Source organism: Lactuca serriola, chromosome 6 (assembly GCF_051521515.1).
Source record: "Lactuca serriola cultivar US96UC23 chromosome 6, Lser_US96UC23_V15, whole genome shotgun sequence".
In the NCBI taxonomy this organism is placed as follows: domain Eukaryota; kingdom Viridiplantae; phylum Streptophyta; class Magnoliopsida; order Asterales; family Asteraceae; genus Lactuca; species Lactuca serriola.
The window spans coordinates 186,999,178-187,019,873 of record NC_136413.1 but is presented as its reverse complement, the minus strand read 5'-3'; the positions used below and the strand labels follow the sequence as shown (position 1 = coordinate 187,019,873).

At 35.4% G+C, this 20,696-nt stretch overlaps 2 protein-coding genes across 2 annotated transcripts; both read right to left on the bottom strand.

The window, feature by feature from the left end:
- Positions 1 to 2,999: 2,999 nt before the first annotated feature.
- LOC145057566 (putative receptor protein kinase ZmPK1) lies at positions 3,000 to 6,185 on the bottom strand. The gene has a single exon (XM_079005433.1). It carries the CDS (start codon positions 5,523 to 5,525, stop codon positions 3,036 to 3,038), a length of 2,490 nt encoding a protein of 829 aa, XP_078861559.1. The 5' UTR covers positions 5,526 to 6,185; the 3' UTR covers positions 3,000 to 3,035.
- A 136-nt stretch (positions 6,186 to 6,321) lies between these two features.
- Positions 6,322 to 10,354, bottom strand: LOC145057567 (putative methyltransferase PMT25). Its single transcript, XM_079005434.1, has 9 exons — positions 10,204 to 10,354; positions 8,595 to 9,416; positions 8,216 to 8,365; positions 7,846 to 8,116; positions 7,635 to 7,745; positions 7,385 to 7,559; positions 7,037 to 7,309; positions 6,761 to 6,955; positions 6,322 to 6,667 (listed from the first exon to the last, which is right to left on the bottom strand). The coding sequence occupies exons 2-9, from the start codon at positions 9,384 to 9,386 to the stop codon at positions 6,439 to 6,441; spliced, it is 2,196 nt and encodes a 731-aa protein (XP_078861560.1). The 5' UTR covers positions 9,387 to 9,416; positions 10,204 to 10,354; the 3' UTR covers positions 6,322 to 6,438.
- Between the last annotated feature and the right edge of the window lie 10,342 nt (positions 10,355 to 20,696).

Sequence of the window (20,696 nt, the reverse complement as noted above, 5' to 3'; positions counted from 1 at the left end):
GTGATTGTTGGAATCGATGAAGTGGATGAACAAAACGAATGCTCTAGAATAAAGAATGGAAGGACGGGAAGATGGTGGTGGTCGTCAGCAATAAAGATGATGGTGGTGGTCAGTAGCCGGTGATTGGATGGTCGACGTCAAGGGGTCTTCAACTGGTGTCTACAAACGTTGATGAACATGGATCCTACATCAATCAGGCACCTTTCTTGATGGGGATTTTGTAACTGAGATTTAGGTCGACGTTCTTTCTATGGCAGAATGGGGGGTTTTCAAAGTGATGTCAGCTGTATATATAAAAGGGATAAATTACGTTAAAATCAATGTAACTAGCATCATTATAGGGAGTATTTGTGGAAATTATTTATCAAATTACCTAATTACCTTTAATTATTTATTTTTCTTTTAAATTTTGATTGATCCACAATCAACCATACATCCATACAATACTTAATTAGAATACTTGAACCTATCTCTCTCTCTCTCTCTCTCTCTCTATATATATATATATATATATATATATATATATATATATATATATATATATATATATATATATATATATATATATGTTTGGGAGAAATCACTATACATAAGAAGGTTAGGAATATAGTTTGATAGTAAGTTACTGGTAAAAACAGTAGTAACACTTTGGTCGATCACCCAGAATGAGTATTAAGTGTTCGAAAGTAAAAGTAACTCAAGGGTAGCAAATTGTAAGACTACAGACAAAAGAGAAAATTCCAATAATTCGTCGTATACATCTCATTGCACATGGTAAGTTCATGCAATGAATAAGAAAACTTATCATATTTAGAAGATTACACGATGGGAGGATGCACACAATTATTTTGGATCTTGTATGTGTAATAATAATATAACTAGCATATATTAAAAATAGTTTGAATGTTGATATTTATTATTAGAATGAATGACGTAGTGGGAGAAAAGCCATAAACACTATTTATGGAACATTTGAGAGTAAATTTGTTGCATTTACAAAGTATATAGCAGCTTTGAACCCTTCAAATCCTAATACAATTGTGTAATGATTTCATAAACCAAATATATCATCATGTTTGGCAACATTTATACATATTCTTTAGGCTTTTAGACGATGTAACAACTGTATTTTAGGGCTAGAAGTTTTAGCCTTTTAGTAACATTTATTAAAATTTTATATAAAATATAAAAATTAGATTTAAATTAAATAGAAATAAATAAATAGAAAATTGTGATTTTAGGAGTTTTTCAAGGATAATAGAAGGTTAAACTTGGTTAAATTATTGGTTCGACCTTAGTGTTCAACTTGGTAGTAAGATGGCAAGCAATAGATCCAATAGCAAGCATCACACAACTCCATATTCCTATATTTTAGGTGGTCCATATGGATTATGGAACATCGAAATGAAGACATTATTCTGATCACAAGATGTGGGATCTTGTGAAATATTATGTGATTGAATCGAGCCAAGATGATGCAATAAGTAAGGAAATACAAAAGAAAGGTGCAATGTCATGTTCTTTATTCAACAAGTTGTACATGAAAGTATCTTCTCAACAATTGGAACAAGAAGATTAACAAATGAAGTTGATTTTGAAAAAACATTTTCTCCCATAACGAGGTTTGAAATTGTTCAGCAAATTCTAGCCATTACCGACCGATCATCACATTGGAGTGTGTTTCAATTTGATATAAAATCAGTATTTACTTAATGGTAACATGAAAGAGACTCTGTCTTCCAATATGAAGGATTTTTTATCCACGGAAAAGAAAGCAAAGTGTGCAAGCTAAATAAGGCCTTGTATGGCCTTAAGCAAGCCTTGAATAGTTAAAGTGTCTTAATGGTAGTGGTAGTCGCAGTGCAAGCTAAATAAGGCCTTGTATGGCCTTAAGCAAGCCTTGAATAGTTAAAGTGTCTTAATGGTAGTGGTAGTCGCAGTGCAAGCTAAATAAGGCCTTGTATGGCTTTAAGCAAGCCTTGAATAGTTAAAGTGTCTTAAATCGTTCTAAATTATGATATTTAGTCGAGATGTTAAAGTGTTGGTTTTGTAAGATAGTTATCAGAGTTCCAACCTTTAACCTTTAGGAGACATATTTCTTTTGAATTTTCCAATCACCCGTTGAATTACATAATTATATATATATATATATATATATATATATATATATATATATATATATATATATATATATATATATATATATATATATTCGTAGGTAAATAACATACAGAATACCTACAAAATTGATCTATTAAAATACATAATCTACCATAAATTAGTAGGTAATTACCTAGGGAATTCCATACACATTTATGATGTAAAAAACATATTTGGGTAGGATTTATGCATTTGCCAAAACATGTGACACGTGGCAAGTCATAATAGTTCTATGGACATCACAATCCATGTTTTTAGACAGATTCTTAAGGTTTCACACCCCCAAAATCGAGATCCTCTCTCTCTCTCTCTCTCTCTCTCTCTCTCTCTCTCTCTCTCTCTCTCTCTCTCTCTCTCTCTCTCTCTCTCTCTCTCTCTCTCTCTCTCTCTCTCTCTCTCTCTCCAATTTGCAAGCTGACAATTTTAGATCTTTAGAGTTTTCAAGTATTCAAACAAACGTTTATCTTCATTAAACCTAGTGGTTTTATGCTAAAGCTTACAACAATTTGAGTAATGTAAAAATCTTTAAGAACATGAATCATTTTGAGCAATAAGTCAGGGATCTGCAATCTTCAATTTGGTTTTAATTTTCGGCCTTATATTTTAATTCTCCAAACGGGGCAATTTTTTTCCTACAAGATTTAATCGCGAATAATCAATTTGATCTCTAGACGAAACTTGGTAACTAAGTAATGATAATTTAATTTATGACGTGCGACGATTCGCTATATAATTTTCAGTATTATTTATCGGCTTCTTTGCGATTGATTTTACCAACGATTTGATATTAGTTCACAATACTAATTGTGAGACAATTATTTGTTTGTCAATTCTCAAATACAACTATACCACAATCTTTCATACTATCTATCATTCTATTGATGTAGAAGCATATTAACCACCTGCTTCATCGATGGTCGCACCTTCATATCTTCGTCGGCACATTTCAGTGCAATTCTGACTAGATTTTCCATGGCGGTTCGATCGTATTCACCACTTATCGAAGAATTTACAATCTCCTCAACCCAAGATTGGCTTCCATCGACTTCTTTAATCCTATCCCTCACCCACTCCATTAGAGCATACTCCCTATGCCCACTTTCATTGATTCGTTGTTGCTTCCCAGCTGGACTCCGTCCGGTTATCATCTCCAATATCACAACCCCGTAGCTAAATACATCAACTTTTGAAGTGATTGGAAGATTAAACACCCATTCAGGAGCCATGTAACCTCGAGTCCCTCGTACTGTTGAAAAGTTCAAGTTCACAATTCGATCTCTATCGAATAGCTTTGAAAGTCCAAAATCCGCCACCTTGGGATTGTAATTAGCATCTAAGAGTATGTTATGAGGTTTTACATCGCAATGTAGAACCCACTCCAAGCACTCTTCATGTAAATAAGCTAATCCTTTCGCTGTACCTTTTGCGATATCAAACCGTGTCTCCCAATCGAGTTTCCCAAGACGCAAGTTTCCAGCCAACGATCGGTTCTCCATGTACTCGTAAACAATAAGCCTGTGCTTTCCTTCAGCACAATAACCCCATATTTCTATGAGATTCATGTGATTCAACCTCCCAATTGTGCTGATCTCAGCTTGAAATTCATCTTCATCATGGTGGTTTGTATTCTTGAGCTTCTTGATTGCTGCAATGCGGTTATCTGATAAAATCCCTTTATACACGACACCAGCACCACCTCGACCTATCTCTTCACTGAAATTAAGTGATGCCCTTTTCAGCTCACTGTATGTGAACTTCCTGAAGGCTGTTGCTACAGGAAAATAACTTTGATTGATTGTAACCGAGTGTTTGCTGCTTTTATACCAGAAAATTATTATGCCAATGATCTCAATAAACCCAATCACGCATCCTAACACAGCCACGTCGCTAAGTAGCTTGTTATCATGTTTTTTCTCGTACAATCTTATTATAGGTGTCCCCATCTGGCCTGCGCAACTGAAGTTTGATTTACCGAATCCCATTTTCGGATTAAAATATGACGCCAACTGTCTCGGTAATTTAATATACATATCACTGTAGAATCCCATTTGCATGTATCCATTATACAAAGAAGTCTTCATGTAGCAATAAAAGCATGCTCTGTCATAATCGTATGAATACTGGAACCCTTTGCAATTGCAATCATCTAAGCATTCTTTCTTGCATTCACTAACAGTGTAGTTGGGGTAATACCGAATATCGTAGCCATAGAATTCTGCTTGATGAATCACCACGAAACCCTCATCCTCTGGTGTACACTCCTCGAATTCGGGTGCACATCCGTAACTCCAATCTTCAGAATTCACCATCTTGTAGCCATGTATGCAAGTGCATCGCCTACCTGAATGTTGTGAATGAGTACAAAGACTATTTGGTCCACAAATACCATGAGCTTTGCAAGAATGGGAAACAGCTTGCCATTGGACTTGCCATTTCTGTCTTCTTTGATGCCCAATGATCCGACTGTAAACTCTTAGATTACCATCGACGTCAATCCTCATCATTCTTTGGGGTCCAATCCCAAAATCAGACGATAAAAATACAAAACCGTCTGATGAATTGAATTGACCCTCGGAATCAAGGCTCGCTCTTTGATTGTTTATGTACTGATTTCTTCCACCTTCCCGACCTAGAGATTCGGGATCAGGCCAGTAGATGCTAGTTGATTCTAGACCTTCGTAACGAATACGAAGAATGCTATCAAGGTCGAAAAAGAGCTTATAGAAACCAGAGGAGTAATTAGTAGCACTTCTTGAAGATACAAGTAGTTTGTTCCTAGTTAAGGGTTGATCTGGAAGAAGGGTGTCTGTTGGATGATCAAAGCTTTCCCAACGAATTTGTTCTCCTTCATAAAGAACAAGGTTACCCGTGTCATGAAGTTGCAATAGAAACGAAGAAGATGTTGATTTTGTGTGGGTTGACCAAATAATCGACTGACCAGCGTCTATTAAGGCAAGATTGCCATCTTTGAATAATGAAAGCTTCGAGTATTTTCCATTTACAGGTGCATCTCGGTTAGCCATCCATACCACAGTGGGACCCCCGAACTTGGGTTGATCCGTGAACCACACAGAGAAGCAATAAGCATTATATCCGACTTGATGAAAACCGGCTGTGAAAACCCGATTTGGTGAAACTAAAATGTCGTTGGTATTTTCTACAGATAGAGATGAACCTCCAGTTAAGCCATGAACGGAGAAGAAGAGGTAGGAGAGGAAGAAGAAGAAGAAGAAGAAGATGGTATTCTTGTGGTGATGAACAAGAACAACAACCGGTGAAGACATGATATGTAGATTGAGAGAAACAAGAGCATTTATTGATCTAAAGAGAACGGTCGAATCATCATACAACGTTTCAAAGGGCATAAATTTGGTTGATCCAAGGTTGTCGATAGTTGTCTGATGAGCAAATTGGATAGTTGTGTTTGTTTGTAGTTATTCATTGGCAGCAGTTTTATCAAAAATGGAATAGGCTAATTTCACACGCGGGTGATCAACGAATTAAGTGAAGGTTCAAGATTGTGAGAACTGAGAATATTGCCTAAAATGATGATTTCTTTTTTTTTTTCTTTTTTTTTTTTTAAAATTTACTATTGAAATGGGGTATTTTTTCAGTTAATCTCTTCACTTCAGGTAGTTCGTTTAGATGTTTTCTCAACCATGAATAACTCATTTATTACAAAATGGTTGAAAATGTTAAAATGGTTTTCTTTTATTTATTTATTTATTTATTATTCAGCAACTTTCCCAAATATGTTTTTATTTTCATTCAAGCATCTAGATAATGCACCCTCTAAATTAGGGATAGCAACCCATGTCATGACATGAGAAATTAAATTTCGAATTCGTGTTCATATCAATATTCAACACGATATTAACATATGTTTGTCGTGTGTATCATCGTTGTCATGTTTTGTAAGATTAATTTTGAATTAAATAACTAAAAGATTATTTTATTTTATCTTTTTCATATTTTGTTTTTATCGTGTTTTAATTTGGTCATTTTCCTGTTAGTAAAAGAAAACACTAACATCGTGTCGTATTCGTTTTATATACAAATTTCTTTGTCGTGTCGTGTCAAGTAAAAAGATCTGTCACCCCTAATGATTTCCTTCCATAGACTAATGTTATGGTCATGAAACTCATGTTAGAAATCGTAAGCTTTTTCACAGATTAAATTTTGATATCTTTCACCTTATATCAAATATAAATACAGGGAATTAGCTGTAAGTATTCAAGTCGAAAGATTCTAAGACAACTGAAACCAGAATCACGAATTCTATTGAATGGCATAGGCTAAAGTTTCTACCTCAATTGGTCTCCATAATGTTTTTTCAACACACAACAACCCTTCATTATCCTTGTTGTAACTCAAACGAACATTCCAATGAAGAGACTTAGCCATATTTTCAACCTCAGCAATTGTCTCCACATTGTCACGCACAATTAATTTTCCTTCTGGCCTTAAAATCCTGTCCACTTCTGCAATCACAGATGCTAACTTGCACCTGTCACATGAAACAAAACACACAACGCTATAAAGAAAAACAATTCCACAAAACTACATCGAAAATGAAAAGAAACTTCCGAATGATGTATACCTTTTTTTAAGATCTGAGAAAAGATGATCAGCATGAAGAAGATCATATGAACGTGGGTAAGTGCTGAATGATTCACACCAGTTATGATATATCCCAAAGAGTCCACGTTCATATATAATTGGAAGTGTATCTGGTGAATCAAGTGGGACCACATTCATCACCCATACGTTTAAATCTTTCAATGCAGCAGCAAATCTACAAACATTTAACAACAACAACAATAAGAATATATAACAAGAATCAAGACAAGATATTGTTATGACTTCATTTACTTACCCTCCATAGATGGATCTCATGTCCATGATATTTCTTATAGAAGACCAATCAATTCCTAAACCATTCAAATATGACTTAGACACAACACGTTTCCAGTGTTCATAGTCAGCAGTGAAGTCTTCAGGAGCTGGTTTTCCATAAACACCAGATTCTGTGGCTTTTAACCAATAAGGTGGTGATTCCAACCTTTGAGGCCATGTTTTTGGCCACTTTGTTCCTCGAATTGATTCATCAACAGGGGCTTTATGCATGCATGCTTCAAGTTCTACATTCCTGTATGTATCAACACAATTATGTTAGGTATCATTGAAACTTACTTTTTGTATCAAGAAAAACAAGAAAGTTTACCAGATTGCATCTGGATCATCATTGGTTTCACATATAGGTGGATCGTTTTGTTGTCTGTTGTCATAACATTCATCAGAAGTTGGCTTTTTGTATATTGCTGCACCAACTTGGTTCAATTTGTCACTATAAATCACCACCAACTCCCAACACATAGCCTTTGTTAATTTAGACATAGCTGCCACAAGTTTTCACATAACAATTTAATCAAACATTCAATGTGATTATATATAATTTGTTGATTTACACATACCTTTCCATATTTCAGAATCTTCTGTATTGTTTTGGTAAACTGGAGTAGCAGACCAAATAAAATAACCACCAGGTCGTAAAAGTCGGTTGAGCTCCAGTAGAAGTTTTCCACCTGAAAAAATATTTATATATCATACTGTATACTGTATACTGTGTACTGTGTACTGTGTAAAAAACGGAGACTTTAAAAAAAGAGTGCATGGAAGAATGACCTTCAATGTGCCATGGGACTCTGCAACGAGCACAATGAATGGCATCAAAGATTTTACTAGGGAAGGGCAATCTTTGGGTACCCATGACTGCTGAAATGGCAGGAATACCCCTCTCAAGAGCAAATTGAACTTGAGCTTCATGCTCATCTTTTGGAGCAAAAGACATTGTAATTACATCACGCTCAAAAAGATACCCTCCAAAACTAGCTACTCCACATCCAACATCAAGTATCACACGGGTTCTTTTGCCCCATTTGATATCAGGAAGTGACTGAAATTATATAACGAATAACGAATCTTATTTTCACAGAAAATTACAAGAACAGCTTTTTATATATGGGAGAATAGAAAAGAAGCATTGGTGGCTTACTTTTTTGATATGATCGATATAATGAAGGGCGCCATTCTTGAACTGAGTTCCACCCCCTGGAAAAGAAAGATACTCTCCTGTAACTTTGACCCAATTTTGATGCCCTTTGACCTCAGCTAGCTTTGTGCGTGGAACATTATTGTACCATATCTGAATGATATAATTAGAATCAGAGTTAAAAAATGAAAATCCACCAATCGTTAAGAAGTTTGACTTTTCAGGTCAATTAAACTACTTATAAGTTTCATTGACGTTATTGGAAACTTTCGATCAATCAACCAGACCTTATATTGAAATACCAATATGTTGGTATCCGATTTCTAATAGAATTCAAACTTTTTTAAGAAATTATAAAAAAAAAAAAGTCGAACTTTTTTACCTGGTCTCGGCTTCGAGGCCACCTGATTGGGGTCTTGTAACCTTGAGGAAGAGGGACAAGGCATGTAGGGGATTCAACAGGGCAATGGCGTTCTCTGTGTTCATAGTGGAGTGTAGTACGAATCTTTCTAAGAGCTCCGATATTGTCAAGACATGGAATAAAATCTGGACCTGTGGTCACGTTACATGTCTTCCATTCGTATCCATCTTCGTTCTTCAAAACATCTGGTTGTCTTGATTCTTTCTCACTTGCTGACTCAGCTGCTTGTGTTGAAAAAGCTCCATTTTCGGTTCGGGATTCGTTCAAAATTTCAGATTGATCAGCAGCTGGGAAAGATTCTGTCTTTTTATCGCTTTCTGGTTTCTTTTCTTGTTTATCAACCTCAGAATCTGACTTTAGGGTTTCATTAGTATCACTATTAAGATCATCCTCTGACTTTGACTTGTCACTTTGACTTGAACTAGAATCATCTCCGGTGTTTCTTGATGTGGGTTCTTCGTCATTTGTATTTTCAGCCTCAATTTTTGATGGCTCCTCTTCATTACTAGTCTTTTCATCTTCAGGTAAATCACCAGAATTGTCTTCAAATAGGGGAGAAGGGTTTGTGGACACCTTGGCTTTTGACTCTGTTTTAGAATGCTGAGCTGGCAAGTCTTGATTTTGACCAGGGGCAACGGATGTTGACATGAACATCCATACACCAATTAAACAAACACCGAAAACAACCACGATTGTTGCTGTGGAACATGATGACTTCTTGCCATCAACTCGGGAGTATTTTCCCTGAGCCATGTATTAGAATCCGGTGTTTCTAATAAATACCTGAAGGGCCCAAATGGAATTTGCATATTTAGTAGAAACTCACAGAAGGTCATGCATAATTTACAGAAAAGCCGACATTTTTCCCACAAGAAAATGGACAAAAAAACAAATAGTTTAGTAATGAAGACTGGGGTCCGAAAATAATGCATGTATAATAAAGGAAAATGGCATCATGAAACCCTTGTATCATGTCATCATGTTGCAAAATAAAGACAAAAAACAACCATGGCTGATGTCAATTCAATGTTTGAACCACTAAATTAAAAAAAAGGTGGAATCACCCTAATCCTAAAACTCGAAGTTAAGTAGTAAAAAAATATGCATTAATTATTGGAATAAATGAGAACATGAAACGACTATAGTGATAGATACATCAAATAGCACATATTAAGAGCAATAGTGTTCCTTGAGCTTGCTATATAATGCAAAATCAAACATGCAAACACCAAAAATCAACTAATTTAATGAATTAACAATTCGTCTCATGTTGCAAAAGAATGCATTTAATCTGAACTAGATTAACGAAATTTAGTAATTTACTACCAAGATACTGTTTGGAATTCCTCGTAGCCCAAACACTGCGATTAATCTAAATGCCAAATTCTTAAGCTATCAAATCAAAAATAAAAGCAAAAAGGTCTATGTCCATCAAGCTTTACAGCTCAATTAAAGTGTATACCAGGGGTGAAAACGTTAAGTAAAATATTAGAAGCTTCTTCGTACCAAAAGTTTTGTTCTTGTGTATGAGGCTTACGAAACATAAATTTAGTAAGAGAGAAGGGTTTACCTTTAGGATTGTTCTTCTGGATCTGACAGAAGAGTTACCCTTTGAAGCTCATCTCCTTCAAGAATGGCAGAAAAATTAGTACGGAGGAGTAGAGGATATATAGGGAAGATAGAGCAAATGGTGAATATAATAAGAAACTGGTGTGGGGGCGGAAGAGGATAGTCGGATACGGTGGCGACAAAACGGGAGCAGATCCAGGGGTTCCGGTTCGCCGACTACCAATGAGGGGGTGATTTGTAAGTTTTGTAGATTAAGGGATGAATCATGGATAATCACAAACTTTAGATTTCTTTTACTTTAATTTAGAATACACACCCCTGGACTTTACCCTAAAGTCGGATACTTCCCCAAAAGACTTCATAATAAGAAGGAATAATATTAGCCAATTCAGTAAAGATATGATGGAGTAAATTAGATTAGGATCGTTTGGTAACTTCCGATTGAGAACAAATGCCCCAAAATAATCATAATTATCTATTTTTTAATGGAACTATTTAAGGAAAAAAAATCGGTAGAAATTATAATCGATCTTCATGCTTTATCGATTTTGATGTTCTATATATTCAACCAATTCAAAAATCAAATAAATGTTTGTAAATGATTTCATTGACATTAATAGATTTCTTTTGTCATAATTTTGAATTGTTTTTTGATTAGTTATTCAAGATTGAAATTATTTAAATAATTTCAATAGTTAAGGACCGGATGCAAGTTGATTTAATGGTTCCGCTTCAAGGTTGAAAGTATCCAAGTTTGATCCACAAATACTTTTATAGTTTTATTACATGATGAATCAAGCTATTTATTTGTCAACCTTCAGCTCGCTTTCCAAAAGGAAAGCTTGTTTTACACTCTACATAACAGGTTGCCTATTCCTCTTATGTAACAAATGCTAAAAAAATATGTCAATGTTTGCGGTCGAACCATCACGACCTCATTGTACTTGTAATAAGATCTATTGTATAGTATTTCTTGTTTTTGAATGTTGTTAAAGTCATTACACTTAGATTTGCAAACGGAATAGTAGAATGCCCTAATTGTCTCAAAAAGTTCATGATCATTAACAAACGAAAACTATTAATAAAAATAAGTGTTATTAATACATGAAAAATAAAAAAATTTGTATCAAGTAAACTTATGAGAAATTGACACTCTAATTGGATAGTGCTTGTTAACACGACTTCATGCATATAAAGATTGTCAAAAATAGAGTTCGTATGCAAAAGTTACGGGTTTTAAAGAAAACGAAAAACCAGCCGGCGAAAAAGTATAAATTTACGAAACTTAAAATGCTTCGTTAGGTGCCTTAAATAATGAATCTTCAACTCCGAACAATTTTCTCTCGATCACAATAAGATCTAGTACTTGATTTTGAAGCTACCCCATTTTGCCCAAAAAAAACAAAAAAAGTCGGATGGTACGACGTAAGTTTATTCGATATGTGGAGTTAGCTACGCATCTCGTTAACTATTTTTTATCGTGGTTTTTAAATCAAACTATTACATAATATTTGATTTCATTGTCAGAATATTTTTCAGTTGGAGTTATGTCACTTTCACGAAAAAAAACGTCAATCACGAAGGTTATAAATTATAACGCAATTGTAACTTCAAACACACTTTTAACATAGCATCATATTTCGTATGATATTTTCAATCACAAATTCGAAACCAATATTTTCAATCACAAATTCGAAACCAAAATGTTTGGGACAATCAATTGGCATGTTCGGAAAAAAATCTAAAAGTTAGAAATTGTACACGCTTTTCAAGGCGACAAGCAGCAAAAGGAGGAGTGAATATGTAACATTTTTTGTTCTAAATAAAGATGCAGATCATCCTAAAATGGTGGCATTCATCTCTCTCTCTCTCTCTCTCTCTCTCCCACTCACTCACTCACTCATATTTGAAACTACTAGCCGCCGTTGGTGTCACCGACGACAACCGCTGCCCTTCTCTACCCTCTTCCATATTGTCACTTTGTTGCCTTGTCTCGAACCACATGTCGTCGATCTCCCTTCCAACGAGCAGCTCTCTGACGACGCGAAAATCAGCCAAGAAAGGTTTCACCAGCATCACGCGCCACGTAAACTGACGGAGCTCCAGTAGGATTTCGAAAAGCTTTTCCGGCGAAGTCCAATCAGCATAAAAATTAGTTTTTCGTGCTCCTGACAAGCAGATCTACAATCCTACAGTGTTGGTTCGTCTAAAAAGTTTCCCGTTCAAAAGTCTAGTAATATGAAACGATACACGATTCTCAAAAGAAACATTTTTCACGCTTCAAATGTGAGTTCTACAATACCTTCAAATGTGGTTCGTCTAAAAAGTTTATCGTTCTCGTTTTACATAAACGTTAAAAATATTTGTAACGTCTAGTTCCTGGTATGTATTTAACTTATAAATTATTCGTTTTTATAGAGCAACTCGACGAGTTGGAGGCCCCAGACTCGTCGAGTAGAGATGTTTTGGACTGCGTGTTTTGGTGACCAACTCGACGAGTTGGCTGGGTGAAATGAAACCCTAAATTCAGGGTTTTGCACCCTATTTAAACACCTTAAACCTTTCATGTTGGCCTCATTTCCCAACCTCCACTGTCCTAACCCTAAATCTCGAAACCCTAAAGCTACTTTGAGTGATTGTGAGCCATTTTAGGTGTTTTTGGTGTGTGTTGAAGCCATTGGAAGAAGGAAAAGCTTAAAGACTCGAGAATGAGCTTGAACATTGCCTTGTAGTTGAGTATATCACCTTTTGGGGTTATTTTGCTTGGTTTTTTTCAAATATCATGGTCCTTGGGAGTTGGATGTCCCAAATGGGCTAACACTTTAGATCTAGGGTCATGAGGGGTCTTCATGGCATAAAGGTGCCAACTTTATGGCCATGGGAGTCCCATGCAACCTCTAGACCATCCTTTTGGCCTTTTGGAGCTTCTAATGGCCATGCATGTAGAGAAAGTTGGTACTTTACGTGATCTTTATGTCCCTAGAGTCCAGATCTATGACCTCATGGTATATCTTGCAGTTTTGGTGGTTTTTGGATGAATACCTTGGCCTTTTGGGTTAGGGTTTGAGCTTAATCCCTTTAGGAAAGGTATTAATGGGTAAAGTTGGAAACTCTACCCTTCTAGAGGCACTTCCAGCCTAAATCTGGAGTATAGGGTGTAGATCTGAAGAATAAGGGCTTAATGTATTAAGAATGGTTAACAGACTAAAGAACTCGACGAGTTCACGGAAGGAATCTACAAGTTGTATTGAGATGTCACAATTTTGTTGTAAAGGACGAACTCGGCGAGTTGGGGGAAAACTCGACAAGTCTACCCGGGATATTGCGATTCTGTGAGTTATGGAAACTCGCCGAGTTGGATCGCAATATCATGATTCTGTGATTCATGAAAAATCGGCGAGTTGAAGGGCAAACTCGACGAGTTGAGTCAACTCAGAGTGTTGACTTTAACTTTGAATTTGACTTGGACCAAAGCTGACCCTTGAGGGGATTATGAGTATGAAAGGGTAATTAAGGAAATCTTTTATGTGTAGGGGATTGAGTTGGGTTGATATTCGGAGTCGGGGATTGTTTAGCTACTTCTAGTTTTCGAGGTGAGTTACCTTCCCGATATAAGTGGGTCAAAGGCACCAATGTCGGCCTACTAGTAGCTGTTTACAGTAGAGATGATTGTCTTTGTGAGAATTTTCTGGTATGCCACTATCTGTTGAGATTTATGTGCTTGTATGTTATGTTATTACATGGTAGTGGTAGGGGTGAAGAAGACCCCGTAACCGGTCGAAAGAGACCGAAGGGGGGGGAGGGGGTAGGCCAAGCACCCAAATATGCTAGGCAGTATGTGATTTATGTGCTTATATGCCAAGATAGTATGTGGTAGTGGTAGGGGTGAAATAGACCCTATAACCGGTTGAAAGAGATCGAATGGGTAGGCCAACACCCAGATATGCTAGGCAGTATCCAGTTGAAAGAGACCGAAGTGGTAGGCCAACACCCATGTATGCTAGCGGTAACCGGACACCAAGATATGCTCGGCGGTAACCATTTGAAAGAGACTGAAGGGGTAGGCCAGCACCCGAATATGCTAGGCAGTATGTTTATTGTATGGTATGTGGTATGATGGGGGGAACTCACTAGCTTCATGCTTACGGTGTTCAGTTTTAGTTTCAGGTACTTCTACTTCGAAAGGAAAGCAGTCGGCATGCTCACAACGCATTATACTATGATTTTTTCCGCACATAAGATCTTTGGGAGAATGTACTTTGATAATGTTTTCTTATGACATGTTTTGATTATTGAGATATTGGCTTTGATTATGATATGGGGTAACACTATTGTGATTTTCAAACTACTGGTTTTTATAATTATGTAATTAAAAATGAAATTTTTTGTCATAAATTTTGGGATGTTACAATATTGTAAAAACAAGTACAAAATTGTTGTTTTGGTTATATATATGCCGAGTTGTTAAAATGAAAGCGTTTAAAACTATATATATATATATATATATATATATATATATATATATATATATATGGGAAAAAGAAATATACATTACAGCCCCACCTAAGCTTAGGTAATAAACCTCTTGAAAATAAATTGTTTTATTATATAAAGATTACGATTAATGGATTCACGATTAATATTTCAAAATGTAAATTCAAGATCGACATAGTAAGGTTTAGTGTTTAGGGTTTAGGGTTTAGGTTTAGGTTTAGGTTTAGGGTTTAGGGTTTAGGGTTTAGATTTGAGGTTTAGGGTTTAGGGTTTAAATTTAGGGTTTAGGGTTTAGTAATGTTCACTTGGATGAAGTAATAACCGATAATTGAAGAAAGAAAACAGAGATGGTAAAACGATAATGAAAGAAAGAAATGTTATGGAGGATGATATATTTACCAAGTAAAACCAAACCGGATATATTTAGCATGATAAAACAACATATATTAGAGGTTTAGTACCTAAGCTTAGGTGGGGCTGTAATGTATATTCCCTATCTCCTATATATATATATATATATATATATATATATATATATATATATATATATATATATATATATAAGTTGTATCAAATAAATCACAAGTCATATTTAATGTTTTGAAATAACTAAAATTTGATTTTAATATAGTTATAAATGTTAAAGGAATCGTTTGTAAGTTTATAACTACAATTGTTAGTTGTTGTACCATTATATTTGAACTAAATTTGTTAAGTGGTTGCTTTGATTTTATAAAAATGTTGATTTATTATCTACGGGTTTTATAAAAATCATTATATTTTGTGTTGTGAAAAACGAATAGATTAAATATAAACTTATAAATCAAACAAAACGTCAAGATTTATGTTTTTATGTATTAAAACGACTAAAATATACTTTTTGTTATATTTATAAACAATTATAACCATTTATTGCTTATAAAAATAACGATAAAGAAAGTGGTTAGAATGTCATTTTTGTTGTAAATAATATGTTTACTGTTTTACGAACTTGTATATTAGTTGAAATTGTTGGTTATTCTAAATAAACTCGATCTAAACATGTATACAATTAGCACAACGTCAACGGTTCTTATTCATTAAGAATCAGTTGGTTTTCAATTACTTACATAAAAAACCTCTCTACAAATCACTCATACACTCAATACAACGATTCACATATATATTCTATCTAAACTACTCACACTAATCTATATTAAACACTAATATATATTAAGAACATCTGAAGAACAATAAGAGAAGAAACCCTAATCTATACAGAAAGAAGACGAGAGCTATACAAGATGTATCTGATAAAAAAATAAGAAAGAAGACGAGAGTTATACAATATGTATCTGATAAAAATAACTAAGACTTATTAAAATAACACACAAAAATGAATATATATACTTCAGATCACAACCGGGTCAATCTTGGAGTAAACCACGGATATAATCCACCCACAAATAGGATCCGCATGTTTCTAACATCAACCATACTTTCAATGTGAGCCCTCGTCCACCCTTATACAACATTAGACAACTTACACCCCTTATGCACAAATTTATACAAAACAAGAATCCAAAAATAACAAAACAAACCCTGTATAAAATAAAATTAAAAATTAATCATTGGAACATTAACATTTTTCTTGAAATGGATCAACAAGACCCAATCTTCCACATAGCAAGTTATGTTGAACAGTTCCCAAGGATTTGGTAAAAACATCTGCAACATTGTGACTGGAATCAATCTTAAAAATTTCAACAAGTCCCTTTGAAACTTGATCTCTAACAAAATAATTATCAACATCGAAATGCTTAGTCTTTTCGTGAAAGATAGGATTAAGAACCAACTTAATTGTTGATTCATTATCATAGAAAACTGGAACAAGTATTAAGTCTTTAACACCAAGATCAAACACAATTTTAAGAATCCACATAATCTCACAAGTCATAACCCCAAGTGTTGGATACTTAGATTCAGTGGTGAAACAAGCCAAAAATACGGTCCAAAATTTTAATTTTAATTTATAAATAAAACCATAGTAACCCAAATCATCTCATAAAAATATAAGTAAGAGTATCTCAAAATATCATATCAAAACACTGTATCAAAATCACATGTCCAAACATCAGAGTAAATCAACCCAGACTAAATGTTGTGGTGTGTGCAATGCAGTCATCCTGAGCTCTTCCCCTTACTAGCGGAAGTACCTGAAACCAAAATTGGAAACTGTAAGCACGAAGCTTAGTGATTCTCCCCAAACTACCACATAACGCATACACATAAGCACATAAATACATAACACATAACTTGGGCCTAGCCCATTACATCGGGCCCCGCCCGGCATTAAACCGAAGTCCATCATCGGACCAAAATCCAGTATCGGGCCCCGCCCGGCATCGAGCAAAGCTCGGTATACATAAGCATATCAACAAATACATATAAACATAAACATATAAACATTCCTCGGTGTCACACCCCAAAACTGGAACGGCGGAAACATTCTGGGGCGGAGGACGTCATGTACAGTATCACAACAAAGCATAATAGTAAACAAGCAACAACATCATCCATTGCATTAATAATATAATTTAATACAAGTGTGTTCTGTATAGTTTATAAGAGACCAAAAATATGAATCAAAATAAGAGATGAGTCTTGAATGTGCTCCATCTTCTCAAACGCTGGCATCGGTACCTGTCTACTGATGACCTGAGAATACAAGTTATTTTGAAAGAGTTGATCGGCTTTAAAGCTGGTGAGTTCATAAGCATTTTAGTGTCATTGCTTGTATGAAAATGTTTGTAAGTGTTTGATGTATAAGTTTGTAAAAGTTTGTAGTAAATGTTTGTATCTCCTAGAAAATCCTATATTTTCTACTAAAAGTAGCCTTCTACCAAGACATCAAATGTTCTGTATGTTTGTTTCTTGTAAAAGTGTGTATTGTTCCCAAGTGTGACTACCATTAACAAAATATAGTTTTTACATTACCGTTTATGTGAGAAGATCACAATGTGAATGCAATGGGAAAATAATAAAGTATTGTAGTGTTGTATTATAGTAACTACTGTTGTACTAACTACCTTAAGCCAATTGTTAATTAAGGTATAATGTGATATGATTGTAACCATACTTGGTCGACTTAGTAAAACACGACGCTCGAAGATGTCGAAATGGTATGACATTCGTCACCCATAGACCTGCAGGTCCCACTGTAGCTAGCAGCAAGGTGTAGGACGGTCAGTCCCGTATAGATCTATACACAAACTCACGCTCTCCCTCCAGGAGACTCTGGTTACAAAACAAGCCATAACAGTGACGCCATGCCCCGAAGCAATGATTCACATTTATGTTATAGTATTCTTGTATATGTATTGTATGTACTAGTGTAGTGTATGTTCTCTCTGTCTAGTATGTAGTCTGTTCTCTTGTATAGTGTAGTGTATGTATTGTTTCTAGTTATAGTATTCTCAATCTGTTTCTCTTTATAGTAAGTATTATCTCTCATTATAGTATTCTCTATCTGTTTCTCTTTATAGTAAGTATTGTTTCTCGTTATAGTGTTCTCTATCTATTTCTCTTTATAGTAAGTATTGTTTCTCGTTATAGTGTTCTCTATCTGTTTCTCTTTATAATAAGTATCGACTCATGTATGAACTGACTCTTTGTATGTTTCATTGTACTAGAAATAGTGAATAGTGACTTCCTAAACTATACCTATTATAGTTTACTAGTAGAGTTGGTATAACTAAGTGTATTGAACTGAGATAAAAGATTTCATGTCTATACATATATACATAATATATAACTAAGGATCAAACGACATTCGGACAAACAACAGGGTACTCTAAGTCCACAACCAAACAAGGAATAGGAAATAAAGTGAGTTATCAGTCCTAAGTCCTTTAAACCTTACTTATATAACTATATATGCATTAGACATGGTTTCGACAATATATAAGTTTGAAAGAGTTAAAAGAAAAGGTTTGGCATATAAGAACAAGTTTGGTAACGAGTTTAGCATGTAAAAGAGTTTGATAAGGATTATGAAGTAGTTTGTTTGATAAACAGTTAAAAGTATAGTAAATCCATTTGTTTGATAGTTATTAATCACATGTGATTGATATAATAACTATAATGTTTCAACTTGTATCCCCCCTCCCATAAAATCATTTAAAAGGTTGATTAAGGGGTATGAACTCACCTGTAGTGAGTGGTTTGGATGAACGACTGGTATAGGATGCTAAGTGCCAAGTGAAGACTTGTGCACACTCATGGATCCTATTTATCATATAATGATACATATATGCATCCAATTAGTGATTAAACAACTAATTAAGCAAGTAAAGACACCCTAGGACATGGAAAAAACTTCAATTCAAGTGCTAGAAGTACAAAGGGTTGCATCTAAGGGGTGTAGGGCCTCACTTAGAAGTTTACGGCCTAATGGTAATTTCCCCTTGAGTTTACGGCCCAATGAGTTTACGGTCGTAAACTCATGGTATCTTGTACCATTTTGTGTGTTAAGGTCCTATGGTCTTCCTTGAAGTGTTCTAGACTTAGTTCCAAGGCTTAGGAAAGAGTTGTGGCAATATTGCACCACTAAATAGGGTTACGGCCAATGGAGATTGCCTTGGCCGTAAACACCCTTTTGTTCTTGATTTCTTGATGTTTTCAAGTTGTTTAACAAGTGATTCAACTATATAACAAGCTAAGGGTAGTGTACTTACGTAGTAGAAGCTTGCAAGGGTGATTAAGGTCCAAAAACACTTATGTGTTCTTGGCAAAATGAAAAACACTTGAAGATATATCAAATAGAAGAGATTTCATGGATGAAATCATGTATATTCACTAGATATGGAAGGATATAAAGTTGAAAATGGAAGGATTACTTACTAGATTGAAGATCAAGATGAAAATTCTTGATGATAGTTGAGATTCTAGCCTTGAAAAGATGAAGAATGAGGAAGAAATGATGGAATATCATGTATATAACATGAGTTTATGGCCACCATTTGTTTACGGCCGTAAACTCACATCGTGTAGCCGTAAAATCCACATGATGATGTTTAAAGCTTGATTGTTAGGTTATAACCTCAATAGAAACTTCCTTTCACTCATTCCTTTGGCGTACTAGGCTCAGAATGCTCAAACAGACTCTAAACAGTGCTAAAAGTTAGCAAAAACAAGTCTGACTTTGATTGAAGTGAATGGTTTATACAAGATAGAAATTTCGGGTTGTCACACTCGGGCCCCGCCCGACATCGGACCGAAATCCGGAAACATATAACATAACATATAAGCATTCCTCCGGCTTACCCCGGCATTGGACCGAAGCCCAGAACATATAAACAAGCACATGCAAGAATCAAGAAGACATCAAGCATACAAACATTCCTCGGGCTTTTCCTCGGCATCGGACCGAAGTCCGGAAACATATAAACCTACATCGGGCTATCCCTGACATCGGACCTAAGCCTGGAACATACTAGCATACATATACAGGCCATCATTGGTGCCTTCGACCCGTTGATACATGAGGAAACTCACCTCACAAAGCTGTGTGTTGAGTCTCACGGTAAGGAATCTCTAGTGGCTGCTCTAACGACTCCTCGACTATCATTATCACAAGAAGACTTAGTCAAAACCCATAATCCTTCTTAGGGTAAAATGATCATTTTACCTCCTAGTCTAATTTGGACCATTACCTAGGCCTAATTCCATCTAATCTTTCTAAGCCCAATGTTGGCCCACTAATGGCCCAATTTTCTAAATTGGCCCGAACTCCTCAAATGGTCCTTCCCTTAAGCCCAAACATGTCCTTGGTTCATTAACTGACTTGTGATGGCCCATTAAGGCCCAGTAGCTGATAAGTCCAAAGGTTGGCCCAATCCAAGGCCCAAAATACGTAAAGCCCAAAACCTGAGAGTACGCTAGGCGTACCATTGTGTACGCTAAGTGTATTGCTGCATGGCTAGTACGTTACGCGTACTGGCTCGTACGCCCATCGTACTA